General features: G+C 35.7%; 1 protein-coding gene across 3 annotated transcripts in view; it reads left to right on the forward strand.

The window, feature by feature from the left end:
* Positions 1-1,125: 1,125 nt before the first annotated feature.
* LOC149787717 (oxysterol-binding protein-related protein 8-like) overlaps positions 1,126-20,814 on the forward strand; it is a 146,097-nt gene continuing 126,408 nt past the window's right edge. Inside the window, exons 1-2 of one of the 3 annotated variants that reach the window (XM_089973914.1) lie at positions 1,126-1,231; positions 3,528-3,662. In XM_089973914.1, the coding sequence (XP_089830040.1) occupies positions 3,569-3,662 (94 nt within the window). In that variant the 5' untranslated portion in view covers positions 1,126-1,231; positions 3,528-3,568. Of the gene's footprint in view, positions 1,232-1,649; positions 1,740-3,527; positions 3,663-18,481; positions 18,661-20,814 lie in introns of those variants that run through there. The other 2 variants (XM_089973915.1, XM_089973912.1) reach the window with 2 other exon arrangements.

The raw sequence follows: 20,814 nt of genomic DNA on the forward strand, positions 1-20,814 counted from the left end.
ATTTCTTTTCGAAAGTATAATGTACTACACACGGATTTATAACAATAAATTTACATGATCCTCGATCACGATACCGTATAAGTCATGATAAAATATTTGGCTGATATAATAATGATTTAATTACAGCAGCAGAGAGGGTGTGACCTCAATGTAACGTCACAGTGGGCGAATACTTTTTAAAAAACACTAACGACAATATTAAAGTAACAAAGAAAAACAAAAACTAACCCAATCAGAGAAACTCTCTGTAAGTTAGAAGTTTTGCTTTGACGTTATTGACCTTATTTTATTTTATTTTATTTTATTTGCATGAAGTTTTATTTTTCATAAATGACGTTTCAGCAAAAGGTCTGTTCACCCTCCATACTGCGAAGCATCTAACTACCGAGAGTTTCTCTAACTGGGTTAGATTTATTGACCTCATTTTTTTAGTTTTCGTACGAAACCTTATTTTTCAAAATGACGATTCAGCCAAAGGTCTGTTCACCCTCTCTGCTGCTACTGGTTAAAAATATTTTTAAAATGGAATATTGAAAGAAGGTGTTTAGAAATATTTTTCATGATTTTGTTAAAGTGAGTTATGTGTCGATGGTCTCAATATTCCAAGCATATTCGAGCCCAACAAAAATAAATACTGGCATCTTCTATTTTATTTTTAAATCGAAATAATATAAGAACGGATTATTTAAGTGAGTCGCATATATTTCAAGAAATGCTTGCTTAGATCTGATTTTATCCACGCGTGTTGACGTCTGGCAATTTTAAGGATGAATAATAAAACAGCAGTAATAAAAAACGGAATGTTTGAAATAGCATCTAAACTGGTAAATATCTACGCCGTTGATAAATGCGTGAAAGACTCAGTAACTTGACATACGACGCACATCAAGCATTTATCTAGTAATTTTTAAGAAATTACCAAGTTACGCATTAGATTACTTTGTTGGAACGCATCCTAACTCGATATCGGACAATATCGTGATATAAGTGAAGAGTTAGACGTTTGAGTCACGAAAGCAGCTCTGGTTTTCTAATTAGTTAATATTAGCCTGGTTTCCTGCTTTGTATGCTCCGTAACAGAGTCTATAGCGGGCAGGAGAAGTGTCAGGGAACCAGACTAAGTCAGTAGATGTCAGTGCTAACTTCCGGCTGTCAAAGAGTGGGCGAACTTTTTTTTAAAAATGTGAAATTAATAGGCAATTTCGCTCAGTACATGTGAATTTTAAACTGCGTAAGTAAAATTATTTATGTGGAAGAAAAAATTAATATTGATATTCTAGTACGGTTTACTTGTGTCAGTCTATAAAACATTCAGCAATTCTTGCTTCAGAATCTGGCTATGGAATCATTATGCAGTGTACTCGTGCGTCGTGTCACGTTACGCATGAATTGCTCCCATCAGTATAAATTTTAGATGCTGAATTTTGGCCACTTGGTGTTTTTAAAAGGGCTATTCAAATTTTTGTTTTAATTATTTTTAAGCGGTTGGTAATAAAAATAGCCGTTTAGTTGTTGTTTTTTGTTTGTAATTTTTTAAAATACTTTTTTGTAAACTAAATTTGGAGTGTTTACAACAGTGTGGAAGTAGCTCGTCATGGGTCGGTCATGGGTCGGTCATTGAGCATTTCCGAGAACTGCTGTTATTAGGCGTCACATCCGAATGAGTCGTGTGTAAACAGTTATTTAAGAAGTTAACTTAGTCCTCAAGTTTAACATTTGGAAGAAATACTCGATTCAATGTAAACAATATCTCCCATGTAAAACATATATAAACTTAAGTAAATGATCCAATCCCGTTGCTGTACTTTAAAAAAAAAATACTTTTCATGCTGTACACAATGTCAAGAATCAACTGCTTCACAGTTTAAATAATGCAAAATAATTGGTGATGTTAGTTCTTTGATACAAAATTGTTGTCTAACGGGCGATGGGGTGGGGGCTGGTTGACATTAAGGGTGTATTGTCAAACTCGTGAGTTTTGTTTCAGTGTGGGTTCTTAGAACAACAGTATTAAGGCTAGTTAATATACCATGTAATCCTATGCAATTCATAAAGGTGCTTCTTTTTTTAATTTTGGGGCATACAAGTACAGTTTACAGGTGTTGGTGTTTAAAAAAATGTGTCAGGTAATATAACACCAGCATATCATAAATCATTAGCATTTAATGGATCTACTACAGTTTGAACAGATATAGATCATAACTAAATTTAGACAATTTAATTATGAAAATGTTTATTAAATGTGTTGCTGTTACTTACAAATTCATGATTTGTCAAAGATATTTATTTTCATACCTCTCAGTGTTTCACAATTGCTGTGGTAATAGGACATTCTCTTTAGGGTGCCTTCCGTTTTAGGTCACAACCAACACTGGTAATTAAATGATATGCCATAACCATTATTCCCCACTTGTTAATTACTGGCCTCATTTGTTGACTACTGGTGCAATATGATAATAATTAAATGTAACATTTGTGGTTATGTTTTTTAATTAGTAATGTTTTAATAGAATGTCCCATCCTATGGTAAACTGTTAAATTTACATTGAAAAATCAGCTATCCTGGTCAGTCCTCATTCATTCTAAGTGAAAATTTGGTTTTTATCCTTTATGAAAGCATTTGCTTGGGAAGCTTATTAAATCAGTTGAACACTTTCTATCAGAACGTCAGAATTAATCAGCTCTAAGACATCTTCTTTTCACATTATCATCGTGAATTACAATTAGGATATTATTCTGGAGTCCTCAGTTTTGATAAACTTTACCACTTGATTTCACATTTTGATAGTGCTACCTCTAATTTCCGTGGAAGAAATAATTTTTAGTAAAGCATGTATATTATATGTCGGTGATATATTTATTCTCTTATCATGTTCACAACCAGATTATTCGCGTTTCGGAAATTTAGTGCATTACATCATTTGTTTTGATGTGCTTCAGGGTTAGAATTTAACACAAATTTCTTTGCAGTCAGAAGGGCTAACAGATTGGGAAAATTACTAGTCCTGTTGAATATTCACTAAGTTAAATAACAAATTCTGACTACCGACAACTGAGACTTTACTAGCCATCAGACTGCTAAAATTATGTAATCTACAAGTAAAACAGAAAATTTACCTGCCTCAGGCTAGTGGACCACTACTAATTTCTAGCTTTGCAGGTACTTCTGCCTGTTGGTGTTGTACATATGATCCTCAACATAAAGATAACAAAGTGATCTGAACAGCACATAGAAAATACCATTTTATTGTAAAATTATTTAATTTAGCATTCATTTTTTAAAAAATAATAATTTTGGTTTTTGATAAATTTCTTTTCAGGAGCTAAAAATATCTAATTATGAAATATCATGATATTATAGCAAAATTGTTAACAAAAAATAGATAAAGCTTACTAACTTGCCATTCCATGCTTACTCTATGCCTTACTGTGTACATGTTTATGATTATTTTTGTTATGGGACAGATGAACCATAATGAAATTCATATTTTTTATTATGTTATATTTTTCTCTAATCCAATTTTCAGTTATTTTCATTGAGGACATAGAAAGTGGCAGTTCAATTCAAATGCCACGCTCAGGAAGTGCCTATGACATCACATCAGTAAAAGGGTCAACAGATGGAATTTGCACTACTGGCGTAATGTCCTCATCACTACCTGGTAAGTTCATACTACATAGACATTCATACATTAAGTGATCTTAAGCAAAGTATAAGTCTAGTTTAGCAGCCAATGTTTGTTTGCCTAGTCTTTTGACAATTCTGCTTATGTGCAACTGTAGATCTAGGTCTATGCATTATGCATTTGGCTTTGCATGAAATATATGTGCAAGCATATACAGGAGTGAGGAAGGTATAAAGTGCAAAAAATTCTTGCAGCAGTAAATTTGCATTAGGTACATTGGTAAGGTCAGGATCAGGGCACATACCCATGGGTTTTGATGCTTGGAATATAGATGTGACCAATTTTTTTACATGGAAATTCCATCCGATGCATTTTTTACTTCTACTGGTCAAAGACCAGAAGAGCTTATGGGGTGGTCTAACATCCATCTATGGTCCATCTGTCAGTAAGCACAAGTATTTTGTCTCTACTACTGCAAAATTATGTTCAGGATTGCAAATAAACTTCTCACACTCTTTCATCCCATTGTCTAATTGCTTCCAAATGTAAATGGTGCCATTGGGACATCCAATATGGTTGCCAAAGTAATCATCTTGAAAATCTTGTTATTGCTACTATATCTGAAATTTATGGGTGGTCAAATCAGCATGAGATTTTCACTGAAAGACTTCTTATGTCATTGAGTTCGTGCTAAATGAAAATGGTGCAGATCTGCTGTCCAGTATGACCATCACAGTCTTGTTATTGCCGCTTCTCCTGAATGAAATGTAATAGTGCCATGGGATTTTCACCAGAAGACTTCTTACAATGTATAATTGGTCCAGAATGAACATGGTATTGATGTGATGTCTAATATGGCCTCAACAATGGGCATCTTGAAAATACTATTATCACTACTTCTGAATTGATTGTTGTATAAGTATGGGATATTTACTAAACAACTTCTTATAATATCCAGTCTATCCTAATGGTATATTTCAGACAGTCAGTATGCCTGCCACAGTGGCCATCTTGAGAAACTTAGTATCACTATTTCTCCTGAATGAATATTCTTATTAGCCTGGGAATTTCACTGAAAGAATCTTTTTTTTTATGTCTTCCTCATCATAGATAAAAATGGTGCTGATCCAACTTCTGATATGCCTGCCACAGTGGCCATGTTGAAAATCTCTGTGTCAGTATTTCAACTGAATGAATGGTCTCATCAGCATGGGATTTTCATGGAAAGACCTCTTGCATTGTCTACTTAGTCGTAAACAAATATGGTGCCGATTCAACTTTCAATATGAATGCCACAGTGGTCATCTTGAAAATCTTGTTATTATTAATTTTGTAATGTGGTTGCAGAGATATTGGAACTGCTTAATTACGCGTATTTGGATGCCAATTTTTGATCTGGGACGCAGAAAATCACTGAGGCGGGAGTCCTCCTTATGCATGTAATAGGTGTGTGGCAAAATTCGAAGACTTGCCAGTCCTGCTTTGTGGGAAAATGTGTTGATCACTTAGCTGTGCTGATATTTACAATGACAGAATGACTGAAAGACCCCTTGATACATACCTGTTGCCATTTTAAAAGAGTACATACAAAAGAACATGATGCAATAACTGGGCGGCATGTTCAAAAGCTTTGACTGGCGGCAGGGTGGGTAAAAGTACTGATATTTACATTGATTTGGATAAGTATGTTGGGGTTAAACGGCAAACTTACGAAGATTGTAACGAGATTCAGAAGAGTACTAAAGCTGCTAGAATTGATAGTTCGGATAGGACACTAGCTACGTGTAAGAAAGTATGTGATGCCTAGCTTAGTGTTTGGAAGAAGTCCTTACTTGGATTAGCCAAATTCGGTATCATTCTGATGGACGAACAAGAGCTATTTAAATGGTACAGTGACTGACCATACATTTTTTAAAATGCCCCTGGCCTTAGCCCGGTTAGTTCTAGTGTTGTAGGGAAATGTATTCATCAATACGTCAGTAGCTAGGCCTAGTTTTTATATCAATTATGTTGACAAACAAACTCTTGCCCATTCACAAGCATATGTTTTGATAGCTGATTGACCATTAACCCTTTTCCGAGTAGCAAGTATCGATTTCCTGCATGATATCATATGATGATAAAACACACAAACATGTGTTTTAAGATCAGAATCGGTGATCTGGATATATATTAACTGCCTCTTGTACACTATTTCGTTATAAAAAATAGTTTGCAACTGTAAGTAAACCAGTAGACCTAACGGGAAATAATGGCTTATTTCGTTAAGTCTGGGATGTACCAGTTTATTAGATTGTCTGTTTTCGTAATTCATCGGGCAAATATTTTCAGAAAAATATACAAATCATTGAAAGCAAAGCAAGGTATTATTTTATTAAGATTTAACTTTAGACTGCAAATTATGTAGGTCAGAAACATATAGAATAATACTATATTGTGGAATTCACGAGATGCGCTCTAAGCTATTTTCCAACTTGACACGTATTTGCGAAAATACGGGGAATAAACAGCAAATCAGATACTATTTGACCATTGCCTAAAATTACTACAAGGATGTAGACAAATAAATAAACCATACATTTGCAGTCTGTCAATGAACTGTTGTAATGAAACTGTATTAAAGTGAGTGATTACATTACAAAAACCTCTCCATCTAAACATAGGATGCAGTCATGTCTGTCATGATTCTGTAGGGAAGAAGGGACTAACTTTTGATGGTGGGACTCCTATTTTTACCAAAATGGGAGTCCTGGACTCCTAGTTTTAAAATCCTAGCGAGACCTCTGTGGTTGGATATATTGATATTGTGCTTTCACCTAAAGACTTCTAGTTTGTACTAAATATAAATGGTGCTAATCTGTTATTCAATATGGCCACCATGGCAGCCTTCTTGAAAATGTTGCTATCAATGCTCCTCCAAAATGGAAAGTCACATCAACATGGGCTTTCTGCCAGAATACTTCATATGATTCCTTGTTGGACCTAAATGAAAATGGTGCCAAGATGGTTTCATTAATAGGAAGAAATGGGGTTATCTTGAATTCTTGGAAATTCTTTTCAGTCAACAGAATGTCAGTCTCTTCTAGGGACTCTTGTATTATGGACATTGATTTGGGCCAGAGCATCAGTCATATTTACTCTTGAATTGCCTACAGCATAATTTCCTACTGAGCAAATGCTTTATGTAACAAATTTACTATACATGCCAGTGACATCATTGCAAGACTAGTGTTTACATTAATATTGCATCAGTATTAAACCACGTGCGACAACTGATATGATCTAGTAATTCATGAATCACTCATACCTTTGTATTCTGTCAAAATACTAACCAGGGTGTTGATTGTGAACCAGATGATATTAATTTTATAAAGCTCTAATTTTAGTTAAAATGGCTATTTCGTTGCCAATTTTGAGGTAATAAACATTATTGTGTGTATTTGAAAAAAAATTAACATCAGTTGCAATTTTAAGTTTTTCAAGTGCTGATAACTTTTGTTTTGCTGTGGTATTATCAGATCAAATACTTGTCTTGAAATTCATTGAATTTTTGGTCCAAAAGAGGCCTTATGATACCCACCCCTAGTTGCCTTAAATTTACAAGTAGTTGGTTTTATCCTTAAATGTGTCTTACTCTTAGACTCGTTGATTTTACAAATAGTTCCTTTTATTCTGTAAAACTCCTTGAATTTCCAACTAGGTGGTTGTATTCTTTTATTCTTTATTCTTTATGTCCTGAATTTGTTAAAAGCTCATATTTTTTTTTTACAAAACCTCCATGAATTTGTAAATGTAAAAAAACATTTGAAATTCCAAGATTGTTACTTATATATTTTTTCCACAAATAATAAATAAGTTGGGTGGATCAAATGAAACACAACACTAGTAGTTTATAAAGTAATAAAGATATGGAGAAAGTTCATTTTCTGTAAGATAAAATACTTCCTGAAAATGTTTGGAAGTCCTTGAAAACTTCTTGAAAATATGTTACTTAATACATGTATGTCAAACGGTACAAGTAAACACCCATTTAGTTGAGCCGATGTTACAGGAAAACCAAAATAGAGGCCATATATACTCACTTATATGAAGAGATCAAATGCAAACTGCGCAGACCCAGATCTGGTGTCGCATAATGCACTAGTAGATCCTGGTCTGTGCTGTTTGTTAGAAGTAATAAGTAGAACAAACAACATTGACCCAGATCTAAAGGTGCATTATTCTACAGCAGATCAGGATCTTTGCTATTGTAGTTTTTAGATGACATATATGTGAGTATATATGGTAATTGCTATTTTGGTTCCAACGGAGTCAACAGTTCAGTTAGGCATTGGTTAAACTTTTGCTTTCCTAAACCCCTTAATGAATTCTATGCAATACAATCATTGTTCATTTCATTTCACTCACACTGGTGACCTTGGGTCAAGGGCAACATTCAAGAAAATTTGTATGACGTTTTGGGTGTAGTTTTTCATTTGCATGTTTTTAAACCCATCTAAGCTGATAGAATATAATCTCACATATGATTAATTATCATTAAGCAAAGGTAATTCATTCTGCAACCCATGTCCATGGCCATTTGATCATGAGGTCAAGGTCATTGGATAGAATTTTTGCATTAAGGCTTTGTTTCAGGCTGTTCAAAATCTTTTGATAGATTCTGTTTGTATCTATGATATATCATTGTGAATCAAAAGTAATTTATTCTGCCACACATCCATACCACACTGACCTTGGGTCATGGTCACAGACATACAAGATATGTGTTAAGACTTTTGGACATTGTTATGCTTAGTATGATACATAGCTTGAGGTTTTAGTCTGTTGAGAAATTTCTTCAGCGTGACTTTGCTCGGATGACTGAGCAGGCTGATGGTTCTGTAGTTCTGGTATAGTTGTAGGTTTCCTTTCTTTGGGACAATGATGACCAAGCATTGAGTTCATGTGGTGGACCATTCTCCTGTCTGCCATATCTTGTTGCAGATTGTTGTCAGGACTGTGACTGTCTCTTCTCCTCCTGCTTGAATGAGGTCTGCTTCTATGTTCTCAACGCCAGCTGACTTTCCTTTCTTTAGTGACCTACCTGCAATTTCTACTTAGTCACGAAGAATGTGGCTATCATCAATTTCTTCTGCCTGAGGGCAATTTAGTACTACTGGATCTCCTTGGGTCTTATGATTGTACAATTCTGAGCAGTATTCTGTCCATCGTTTGAGGATCTCTTGATTTTCTGTGAGTCATTTTCCTGATTTGCCTTTGATGGTGGTCATAGTTTTCTCTTCTTTATGGGTTGTGAGATCTTTCACCAGGCAGGCTTCTCAAACCTGGTGTAGGTTGTTGAACACCTATGACAAAGCCACCAGTGCTGTCCAAATCAATGGCAGCAGAGGAAATTGGTTTTGAGCAACAGTTGGAGTCAGACAGGGATATATACTGTCACCTACACTCTTCAACATTTTCCTGGAAAGGATCATGGAGGATGCCTTGCATGACCACAAGGTCACTGTCAGCATCGTAGGAAGAACAATCACCAACCTTCACTTTGCAGATGATATTGATGGTTTAGCAGGAGAGGAAAAGAACTAGCCGACTTGGTTGAGCACATTGACATAATGTCCACAGCTTACATTATGGAGATTAGTGCTGAAAAAAAAACTGATGACAAACAACACAAACTGCATCAGTGCAGAAATAAAGATCAGTGGACAGAAGCTGGAAAGAGTCACAAGCTTCAAGTACAATTGGGATCAGTTATCATGGATGAGGGCTCCAAACCAGAACTACTTTGCAGGATTGCCCAGACAACAGCAGCAATAAATTGGGCTGATATGTTTGATTGTCATATTCATCTTTCTGTATGCTTGTGAAACATGGACACTTACATCATATCTACAAAGAAAGATTTAAACCTTTGAAATGAGATGCTACCGCAAGGTCTTGGGCATCTCATACATTGACCATATAACCAACGAACAAGTCCACAATAAATAAAACCCACTTAACTCAGTGTATGTTATATATGTTATAAAACGTAAGGTTTGTCATTCTGGGTGACAGTGTCCATCTTTCATTGTCCGTCCATGTGATATTTTGTTTAAAATTCTTTTTGGTCAGTATCTCCTGTTTGCTGGAGTGGACCATCATCAAACTTTGCATACACTTTCACCATTGGGCAAAAACCTCAATAGAAATGGGCAGCTACAAAGGTCAAGGTAACAAGGGACAATGTTTTAGAGCTGTGATGTCAGTGGTTAAAGACTTTGTAAAATCTGGCCATGACTTGAGAGAGTGATGTATGTAAGGTTAAGTTGTTTACATTTAAAACATGCACAATGGAGATCATGTTGGCATACCTCTATGCTAATTTAATGTAATGTGGCTGACATTTCTTTGGATATTGTACATTTGGAAATTGTACATGATCTAAGCACACTGGTAACGAAAATGACAGCTCCCTTGTGCTAAAAAAATCAGCCTGAATTAGTCTTAACACATTAACCCCTGGAAGTTTTTGTCGTTTTCGCCTGAAATTCAAGTAGGAACCACATTTTGAAAGCAAATCCCAGGTGATTGTTCAATAACTTTGCCTAGTTGTGTTAGAAACATCATTTTCATTGGCTCTCGCATGAGCAGAAGGGTAAAAGTTGGAGTTCTTTTTTCTTTTTTGCTAAACGAGCCATTATTATTGTATGGAGAGACCCCTCTTTATTCCAAATGCCCATCTTATCCTACTTTTTGCAAAGGTTCATCTGTCTGTTTGCAGTTCATATCGGTTTGCCTTAGATCTGAGACCAAGAAGTTTAAAATGCGGACACAAAATTGGATTCCGACCACCGGCAAATTTTGGGTAGAAAAAAATCAGGTCCAAAAAATGAGGTTTTTCTGTCTGTATTTTGTAGTGCAACTAGAAATTCCAGATTATTTGTTATCATTGTAGAGGGGGCCCCGAGTGGCCGAGTGGTCTAAAGCGCTCTTCGTTACGGATCACTGCCATCTCACCTCTGTCTGCGGCGGTTCAAGTCTAAGATTCAGCCAATGTGGGCATGTGAGAAAGCTTGCCAGTAGCTTCTCGTGGGTCGGTGATTCTTTCCGGGGTTTTCCGGGTTCTTCCTCCACCATTAATACTGGCCGCCATGTATAGCCTATCGTGCTGAAAAATGGCGTTAAACCCCACAACAACAAAATCATTGTAGAGCTTCATCTGTCTACCTTTCTATAATACCACCCACTTTTGTGTATCTTGCATTAACATGATGCTACAGAGCTCAGCAGTAGGCTACTACCTCCTGCCATGTTAACTCGTTGCTAGGGGTTAATGTGTTAAGTACACTATCCATAGCAGCTATTAAAATAGGGAAAATGAATTTTGCCAGAGCAGACAATACCAGCTTCTGAAAGTGCAATGAATGAATTATATAAATATATAAAATGTAAAAAAAAGTTATTGGCTCTTTTTTATACAATTTACCTCTGAAGTTCAGGAAGTGAAAATGACCAAGTGGATCTAGCACTTTTTTTGAAAGGTGCACATCTGGAGTAAGGCCAAGCTGTATACTCTATAACCTATATTACACCCATCAATCATACACCAAAATAAAGGAATGTAAAGGTTCTTTGAACTGTACCTAAGATATACAAGGTCTTTTTTAAATAGCCAGTATAACCAGTGAGGAAAGCCGGAGAAATTCTTTTCCTTCAAAATTCTAACCTTAGGCAAAAAACGAAACTGTAGAGCGCCACCAGTTATCATGGAAATATTGTTATGAAATTGCAGAAGAGATCATCATGGGACATAGAATGTTTTATATCAAGGGATTTTTTAGTTGGATGGTCATAGGTCAAGGTTAGAGTGTTAAATTATTAGTTATTAGCTCCATTAGTCCTAGGCTAAGTGAGCTTATTTATGAACCTTTTCTTGTCACAGTTCTGATGGTATAACTATTTTATCAGTAATTATCATGGAATGATTTCCATTTAAACATGGCACAGAGTGCATCCTGGCATAACGACCTTTAAATTTTGTACAAATGATGCTAATCTGCGATCAGATATGCTTACAGTTGCTAACGCAGTTACTAAGAATAGAAAGACCTTAAATGTCTTCTACTACTTGGTTGTATGAACCATGTCTGTCTTGTTTGAATTAATTGTTGTGTTTACATGAATAGGTTTTAAACCGGCTTTGCATAGATGTTCATCAGTGTAGATTTACAGTGCTTCTGATAGGAGTTTCTTAATTTCTTAAAGAGGGAAGGGTAACATGGGACCATTGGGCAAAAAGGATATTTTTGTTAAAGGAAGGGGCACTTTTGGTAACAAAGGGATTTTCTCCATAAAAAGACAATGCCAATAATGAAATAAAAATTTAATTTTTTAGAAGTACATGTATAAACAGAAACAATACATGTATTTATTCTACATGAAATAAACTAAAAAATAAGTGGAATAAATAGAAAATAACAGTTTTAGGGTGTTTTGGTGATCCTGAGAGAAACAGAAATGTAGGGGTTATATGTGCAATGAAGGCAGAGGAAAAGGTCCTGGGAGCAGAGTTCCCACCAGTTTTTTTTATGGCAACACGTAGAGCATGGTAGAAAGACATCCATGTTGATGGCAGCCCAAAAGTTCAAAAGTTAAGGTCACAGGGTCCTTGCATCAGTCAAAAGGAAGTTATGGAATGTTGTGCACTTAAAAAGGTCACCCCAAAAAATAAGTAGAGCAGCTGTCACTAATGGACTGTTAAAATGAGAGTCCCAGAATTTAGCAGTCAGTATTTTGATCAGAACACACTTAGTATACCTTATTCACATAATGGCATATGAATGTAATACGAATACAAACTTTCTCACAGAAACGTTTGTATTAGATAATATCAAAGACTAATAATAAGCAGTAAATTGGCGTATCTCAGAACATTTTTTTGTTCCTGTTCAGGTTTTGTCTTGCCTGTCCTACTAGATGATCAGAAATAGATATCACTTCTTTTGGAACATGTTGGTTGCACAAACATTCTATTAAAGCTGTACCGATTAATTGGCCATACTCATAATCAGGCCAATAATTAGAACAATCGGGATAATCAGTATGTGCAGAAATAATCAGTGCCGATGTAAACAAATTTCCAAAATATAAATTCAATCATAACATTCATCTTGACATGGCTTGAATTTTAAATCAGACTTAAATATTGGAAATTAAGGAATAAACATTTGATTTGGGGGTTAATTGAAAGACAATATATTCTTAAAAGTAAATACTTTTTAACACACTTGCTGTAAACTACCGCTGATTGTCTGCACACAACAGATTATCAATACCATTCATGCACTCATCCATATCACAGCAGCCAATGAGGCCTCGTGTGGCTGTTGAACTTCAGCATACACATTAGCAGATAGCTAGGCAGATTCGATAGTTAACGATATTTCCAGCTACTATGAAACCATTACTCACTATAGTTAATCTGTTCTTTAGCCAGTCCTACATTGCTGCTAATCAATGAATAGCGGTCGCACGCTGAAGCAGCTGAACGCTGACATACAAATATTATGCAGCATTCATATTGGCATGCCAGCGCCAGCAATATTACCCCTGGATACCCCAGCTGCTGAGCTGCTTCAGCGCGCAATAGCATGGTGTGTGCATCCATCCAGCCACGTGGACAACTTAGTAGTAACTTACTTGATTTAATACATTGTTTCAAGAGTTTGAATTGATTGGATTATTAATATCAACTAGTGATTGTACACTGTTAAATATACTACCAAGCCTATGCACAATGTTGAACTCGAAACACTCAAGTTTAGTCTGGAATTACTTCAAAGTAAATGCAGTCGATGAAACCAAAGCAAATTGCACACTTTGCAAAGAATACATTTCCAGAGGTGGAAAGGATTCTAGAAACTATAAAACATCAGATCTTGTCCAGCACTTGCACTGCAAGCACATCATCGAACATGGCCTGTTGCTGGCAGATAAAAAAGAAAAGGATGCTGTGCGGTTAACCTCAGCAGTTGCATCAACTCGTACTCTTGACTATTGATGCTAAACTGGACTGGAAGCTGCCATTTGCATTTGAAAACCAGAAAATCTATTATTAGGCACAAAGTTATTGCAGAGTTCATGGCAGTAGATGTGCAACCATTTTCTGTTTTTAAAGACATTGGATTTTGACGTCTGAGGGCCAAGGCAGAAATGCACTATAAAATTCCAAGTCGGAAGTACTTTTCCACATCTTTGATATCTGACATGCATAAGGTGATACAAAGAAAGATGCGTGATTTAGTTTCTGCCTAATTTGACCTTAGTTTGACCTCTGATGCGTGGTCAGACCCATCCATCGGCGTAGCCTTGTTGAGTCTTTCAGGGGAAACAGGTGATTTTAGCAGCAACGCCTCTCAATGAATCACACACAGGAGAATATTTTGCAAGCAAACTGGACAAATTATGCGAGGAATACAACATTCCCAAAACTCATATCCATGTTCTTCTGCTGATGGAGGTGCAAACATGGTTAAAACAATGGGTCTGGATGAATTCGACAGCATAAGCTGTTTTGCACACGTGCTGCAGCTTGTTGTCAGTGATGGCATTTTGTCGCAGCGAGCTGTCAAAGATGTTTTGGCAATCTCGGGATCCATAGTGAGCAAGTTCCGGCACTCCATCCTGGCACAACAGCAGCTCAAAGAGCAGCATGAAAAATTTGGCGTTGCCCATGAAAAAACTGTTCCAGGATGTCCAGACACTCTGTAATTCTACATACAGTATATTGGTTTTGTTATATGAATGTTACTCTCTATGACCTGCCTAGCCTAACAGCCCAACAGTGGGTCTTGATTAACAATATTGTGGACACGTTTGGCCCATTCGCGAACATTACCAAGGAAGTAAGTGATAGCTAAACATCAGTATCCGTCATTCTTCCTATGCTGAAAATGCTCAGAATTTTGCTGGCTTGAGAGCATGAAGTGAGTCAAGGTATTAAGATAACGCGCCGTGATATGTTGATGTCACTCAACAAATGCTTTGCTGACATTGCCAGCAACAATAAGCTTGTCTTGGTCACTATCTTGGATCCACGATTCAAATATCGCCTATTCAGCAAAGAATTACTTGTGACCAGATCCAAAGAATGGCTTAGAGCAGAATGCATCATAGTAGCAGGTAGAACCCCCATCCCCCCAAAAAACTGAAACTCGAACAAACGCTACTGGACCATCAACTTTGCATCTCTGGGATTTGTTTTCTGTGTGGACTGTGATGAACCTGTCCATACCGTTAAAGTAACAACCCATGTGGATGATGGTGTTGACGTGATGCTTGAATTGTAACTGGCCAGCCCTCTGTTGCCATGAGAAGAAGACATATATGGCTGGTGGAACGCTCATAGGTTTCAGTTCTCCTACTTGGCCAAAGTGGCTAGACACTGTTTGCATCAGATTCAAGCGTTCTGAGCAAGTGGCTGTTTTGTGGAGCAGGCCAGATTCTTTTTTTGAAATCTAGTAATGGCGACCTGCATCATCGAGCATAAGTTGACTAGATTAATACATTTTCATTCATTTATATCTTGAATTTGCAAACCATAAGTTTTATCAGTGTCAGTTTTAACGTTTTTCAAGTTTTGTGTTTGTGTGATCATTGTTTTCTATAAATAGCAATGTACTTCTTCTCCAGTTTCTGTTTTTTTGTGCATAGAAGTTCAAATTCACTTGCCGCATAAAGAAACTTATTAAAACTCACACAGCACAATACCTGCTTGCATTATACTAATAGGTTTATGTTTCTGAACCAGTCATTGTTATAAAACAAATGATAATGAAATAATCGATCTCATAATTGGTATCAGCAATTTTGATAATCGGTTATACGCGGTATCTGCATAATCAGCAAAAAGTGACATTGGTACAGTGTTATATTATATGATACAATTTAGTGTTCAGCTTATTGCAGGTCAGTTGCATTTAGTCTGTATGTGGACAATTGTGTGAACCTTTCTTCTTACTGGATGTATGCAACAAAATGTTTTCATTTGTGATGTCATAATGTTTACCAATATATTTTACATCAGAATTTAAATAGATGGGAAATGCCATTTTAGAACACAACATAGCAACAGTGGTTGACATAAAGTGGAATTTAATGAAAAAAAATCACTATATTCAATAAAACGAAGAAAAAAAACCGATCCTTTCACAGTGATATATCAAAAATGGCAATGTGTTTTTTTTATACCTCTTTTTTAAGAAGAGCACCCAAGTGGAGTAAATCTTGTGAGAGTACAGTTTATAAGAAATTCTTTATATAATTAAAAAAAACTATGGTGTAAGGGTAACAGTCTCATCCTGTCTGTGACAATGAATGAATGAATGAGGCAGGAGTCCATTCATCCATCCATCCAGCACACAAGTTGTTAGTGCAACTTTTTGAGTCCTGCAGTTTTAGATGGATTGCCATTTTGCTTGGTAAATATTATGCACATAGAATGAAGATGTGCATATTGACAAATCACTTTACTCCTGTGATTTTTGTTTGGCATGTGGCTTAATGCAGTGTACAACTCAATCTTGTTAGTGCAGCTAGTCCTGCAGTCTATGATAAATTGCTATGAAAATTGGTTTGTAGTAAGGTTATCACCTGAAGATGTGCATAACAAAGTTTGTAAGAGATCTTGTCATAATTAACTTGCAGAATCTTAAGAATGCAACTGCATTGCCATGAAATTTGGTGAATTTTTTAAGCACCATCTAAAGATGTACATGTCACTTTGCTCCAGAAATTTTCTGATAGAGTTAATGCCCTTTTTGACTTGGAGTCTGTTGTAGTGTATGACAGAATCTTGTGAATACATCTAGTTTCAGTTTTCAATGCATTGTCATGAAACTGTATACATGCAACGGTAATCATTTAAAGATGGGAATACCAACAGATCACTTTGCTCTTGAAATATTTTTAGAGTTATTGCCTTTAATGTCCTGCAGCGGATTGCAATGCAAGACAGAATCTTGTGAATGCATCTCGTCTTTTAGTTTTGTTATGCTTTAAAGCTTTGTAAATATTATGGTCATCATCTAAAGATACACATATTGACAAATCTTTGTGCTCACATCATCTTTGTAAGTGTTATTCTCTTTTATTACTTGCAGCAGGATGACAGAAATTTTGCTCTTGCAGTTTTTATTGTAATGCTGTAAAACTTGATCAGAACTTTGCTCCTTGTTAGAATCTATGCATGCTGAGTAGTAATTTTACTGACAAAATTATTAGAAGAGTTGTATCGGTGTTGTTTTACTATAGACTTGTCTCTGTGACGTAGGTGTGGAATGTAGGAGTAGCACGGATATATTTTTGTGAGCAAATTTCTTGCCATTATCTGCTTTATTTTCGGGTTTCTTAGTTGGTTGTACATATGTAATATGAGTAATCAGACATAGTGTACACGCAGTTATAGTTTAGGTTCACACAGGTAAGAGAATGTAAATATGTACTAGAGTTGGGTAGCATGAAGGATTTGGTACTGTGGTATTTGTGAACATACTGCTGTATGTACCACAGTATACCACATTTATATTAGGGACCAACAATTTAATATTCTATGATAGGGGCCAGACTTTGGGGGGGGGGGGTTAATTTCTACCTGTCAATAGCTGTAACAAATTTATCTTCCTTTGATTTATAGCAACATAACACCTTATTATTTCCATTATAATATTCACAATTCAGAATTTAGTTTTTTGAGATAAAAGAAAACAAAAACTATCTAATATCTTAGATGAAAAGAAAATCACATCATCTTGCCCCCCCCCCCCCCCCCACCATTATATGGTCAGTACCTATTAAGGATCATCCATAAAGGACGTCCACACAGATGGGGGGAGGGTTTTTGGTTCAAATGCGGACTTCTGTGAACAAGGGAGGAGGAGATGAAAAGGACCTTGTGGACGTCCGGAAGCTAGTATTTTTATATTTTTATTATCAAATTGTGAAAATAAATAAATAAATGTTAGTGCTGCATGTAATAATTAATCTTGACAAAACATCAGGCTGTTTTTTTCTGTTAAGAAAAACTGAGGTGACTTCAGTATTTGGTACTAAAAAATTATAAAAGGGAAGAAATGGACTTTAAATGGATTTCTTCAGAATCTTGTTAACCAAAAGAGTATCAGTTACTCAAGGGAGTCTTTTGTTCAGATATATGTATTTCACAGATTATAACCTTTTTATGACTCCACGTTTCATGTGTCACCAAGAAAAATTTCACTTTGACATGGTTCTTGAAATCTTTTTGTGTATGTGTGTGAAATACTGGATAAATGGTGCAGATTCAAACTTAAGTTCTGAAAATGTCTTCATATATAGTAACCAAAAAGATTTGGGAGGTAGTAATGGTCCAGCTTAAAAAAATTAATATAACAGTCACAGTTTGTTATATTCTTTTAGAAAGTATTATAAAATAAAGGTCACAATTTGTTATATAAACTGCATTCTTTTTAAAAGTAATCATTAGGTTACTGAAAAGACAGATTAGTCATCAATGTGAGAAAATTTAATTTCCAGTCTAAATATTGCCCATCATAGGTAGCAGCTGTATGAACCATCATGTATGCTTAACATGCGATTATTATTACAGATACCATTCAAATACATCCTCTTCTTTAGGAATGTACGTAACTCCCTCCTGTGACATACATGTAACTCATGGTAAAGATAAAATCACATAGCTGTGTATCTCTCACTTTACTAATTTGGGTAGGTCTATTGAACTGAGCAACAGTGGGAAGTAAACAAACAGTGACAGAGACAACATGTTGAACTTTGTCTCAGGTTAGCTTAAGCACTAGTCCTTGCTGGACTGATAGTGCCAGATTTGGCATGAAGTCAAATGGAACAGCACATTTTGTATAAGGAGGTGTTCTAGGAATTTTGTTCTTTTAGGATTCCAGGAAGTTTACACAATAGTTTAGTGATATAAATTGTTCACAAGGAGTGTGGCACAGAGTAGTCCAGTTATTTGACTTTGGACATGTTGTGGACATAGGTGATGGTTTAATTCTGTCAGTACAAGATTCCAGTATTCATTTATCAGATACTGATATACATGTCATTCACTCATTCATATGTATGTAGCATTGAAGTTAGTGACTTTAAACATTAATTTATTATCATAAGTGTTTATAATGTCAAAAATATTTTAACCTTAGAGTAGCAAATTACAGAACCAGACTGGAATGGTCCAGAATCTGAGATAGAGATTGATTCCAGATATCTCTTCCAACTCCAGTATCAAATGATAAGATAGTATTGTTTATTTGATGAAAAATTGTGCAGCCCTTCTTACATGGGTATGTGTAATGACTGTACCCTTCCTTCCATCACCCTCCCTAGGGTACAGCTTATTATCTGTTAGGACCTGTGATTTTATAAAAATGGAAGGAGTCCAAATAAGATTATATAGAGGAATGTTGATAGTTTATGATGTATTTATTTATTTAAACAAAATGGTAAATTGTGAAGTTTTTGTTGAATTCATGGGAATGTAGTCTTGTATTGAGTATTTGAGAATATTAATGCTGCAGTCAATATTACAGAACCAAAAACAGTGGAAATATTTTCATCGTTTGTTTTTAATGACCGTTTGCATGATTTGTCCTCTCAGATGTCATGTGATTGTGATGCATGCTGCATTTTAAAGCAATAGTTAGATGCAAGAGCTACCATATGTAGCTTATGAGACGAGTCCAAATGCAAACTGCACAGACCCAGATCTGTTGGTGCATACTGTGTTGGCAGATTTGGGTCTGTGCAGTTTGTTAGGAGTAATCAGTTGAACAAACAGGAGAGAATAGACCCGGATCTATGGCAGATCAGGGTCTTTGTTGTTTGTAGTTTGACTAGGCTTATATGCGAGTATATATGGTATTTCATGGCAGCCCATACAAGTGACCCATGTGTACATGAGAAGTATAATAATGACTAATAGTTTAGATCAGTAGTTCACAACATGTGGAACGCTGATCCCTGGGGGGGGGGGCCATGAGTTATTCTAAGTTGGACTAAAAGTGCAACTAATACCATGTACGGGTCTGCAAAATTTGTTTTTAGGAAGGGACTATCTTTAGTTTGGGAATGACTGTTTTTGATTATTAAATATCCTAATTTTGTATTCCTAGGCATTATATTGACATGTTGTTGTCTGGAGATCCCTCAGTAAAAGACTTCATCAAATTATTATGTGGGTCTGTTTTATGACTCTCATGGACAGTGTTTAAAAGAGGAAGTATTACATAGGCATTCTTGGCAAATGATGCATTTGCTATGTGGTTGAAATTTACATCTATAGATTCTGTTCCCCTTTTTTTATTTTAGGTGCTTTCAAAAGAAGCAGTGGAACTTGTACTTGTTATGTTTTTTTATATTCTTGTTACGCTCTATGCTTTTTTGTATTCTTGTTACCCTCTTCTAGTTATGTCTGTAATTATTAGAAAAGATTTCATTATTATTTTACTGAATTTCATATATAAAAGTTAAACTATAGTTATAAATGCTGCATCAACCAAAGAAATGTCAGATTGGAGTCTTAGTTTGGAGTCTTACGAAGTATTCACTGAAATAAAACCTGGTGCAGAACATTTTCTGTAACTACTGTTTTCCTCTTTTGAACACACTCACAACAGTAATTTGGTTATACATACTGTGGGTATGGTTTCAAAAATATACAGTTCATGGATATATTTTTCATTACAGATGTCCTGATGGACAAAACGGGGTTACGGACACTACAAGAAACTAGTGTCAGTAAACTGAAAATATATGTAATAGTTCTGGAGCCATTTTTAAAGCTTTAACCATATCAAACTTAAAATTTCCATATCATTAGTATTGCATCATCTTAGGCTGAAAATATTCTGTTACAGGATGATGCCACAATTTCCTTATGCACTATTGCGTCATTAATTGTTTGTCAGCAAAAAAAGAAAACTGAGTTCTTTGTATTTGCATCCAAGTGGTACGTTCCAGAAGCCTTGGCTTCAACCAAGTCACTTAGAAGCGTGGTGGGATTCCTCAACATCATTACCAACAAGAAATTATCTGTCAAAGCTGAAATAATGGTAAGTATGAAAGTGAAATACTGTACCAATATTTTCTGTTGAGTCCATAACCTATATTAGGCAAATGAGATATAAATGTTTTA

Source organism: Sinohyriopsis cumingii, chromosome 11 (assembly GCF_028554795.1).
Source record: "Sinohyriopsis cumingii isolate HCF-2022 chromosome 11, ASM2855479v2, whole genome shotgun sequence".
NCBI lineage: Eukaryota > Metazoa > Mollusca > Bivalvia > Unionida > Unionidae > Sinohyriopsis > Sinohyriopsis cumingii.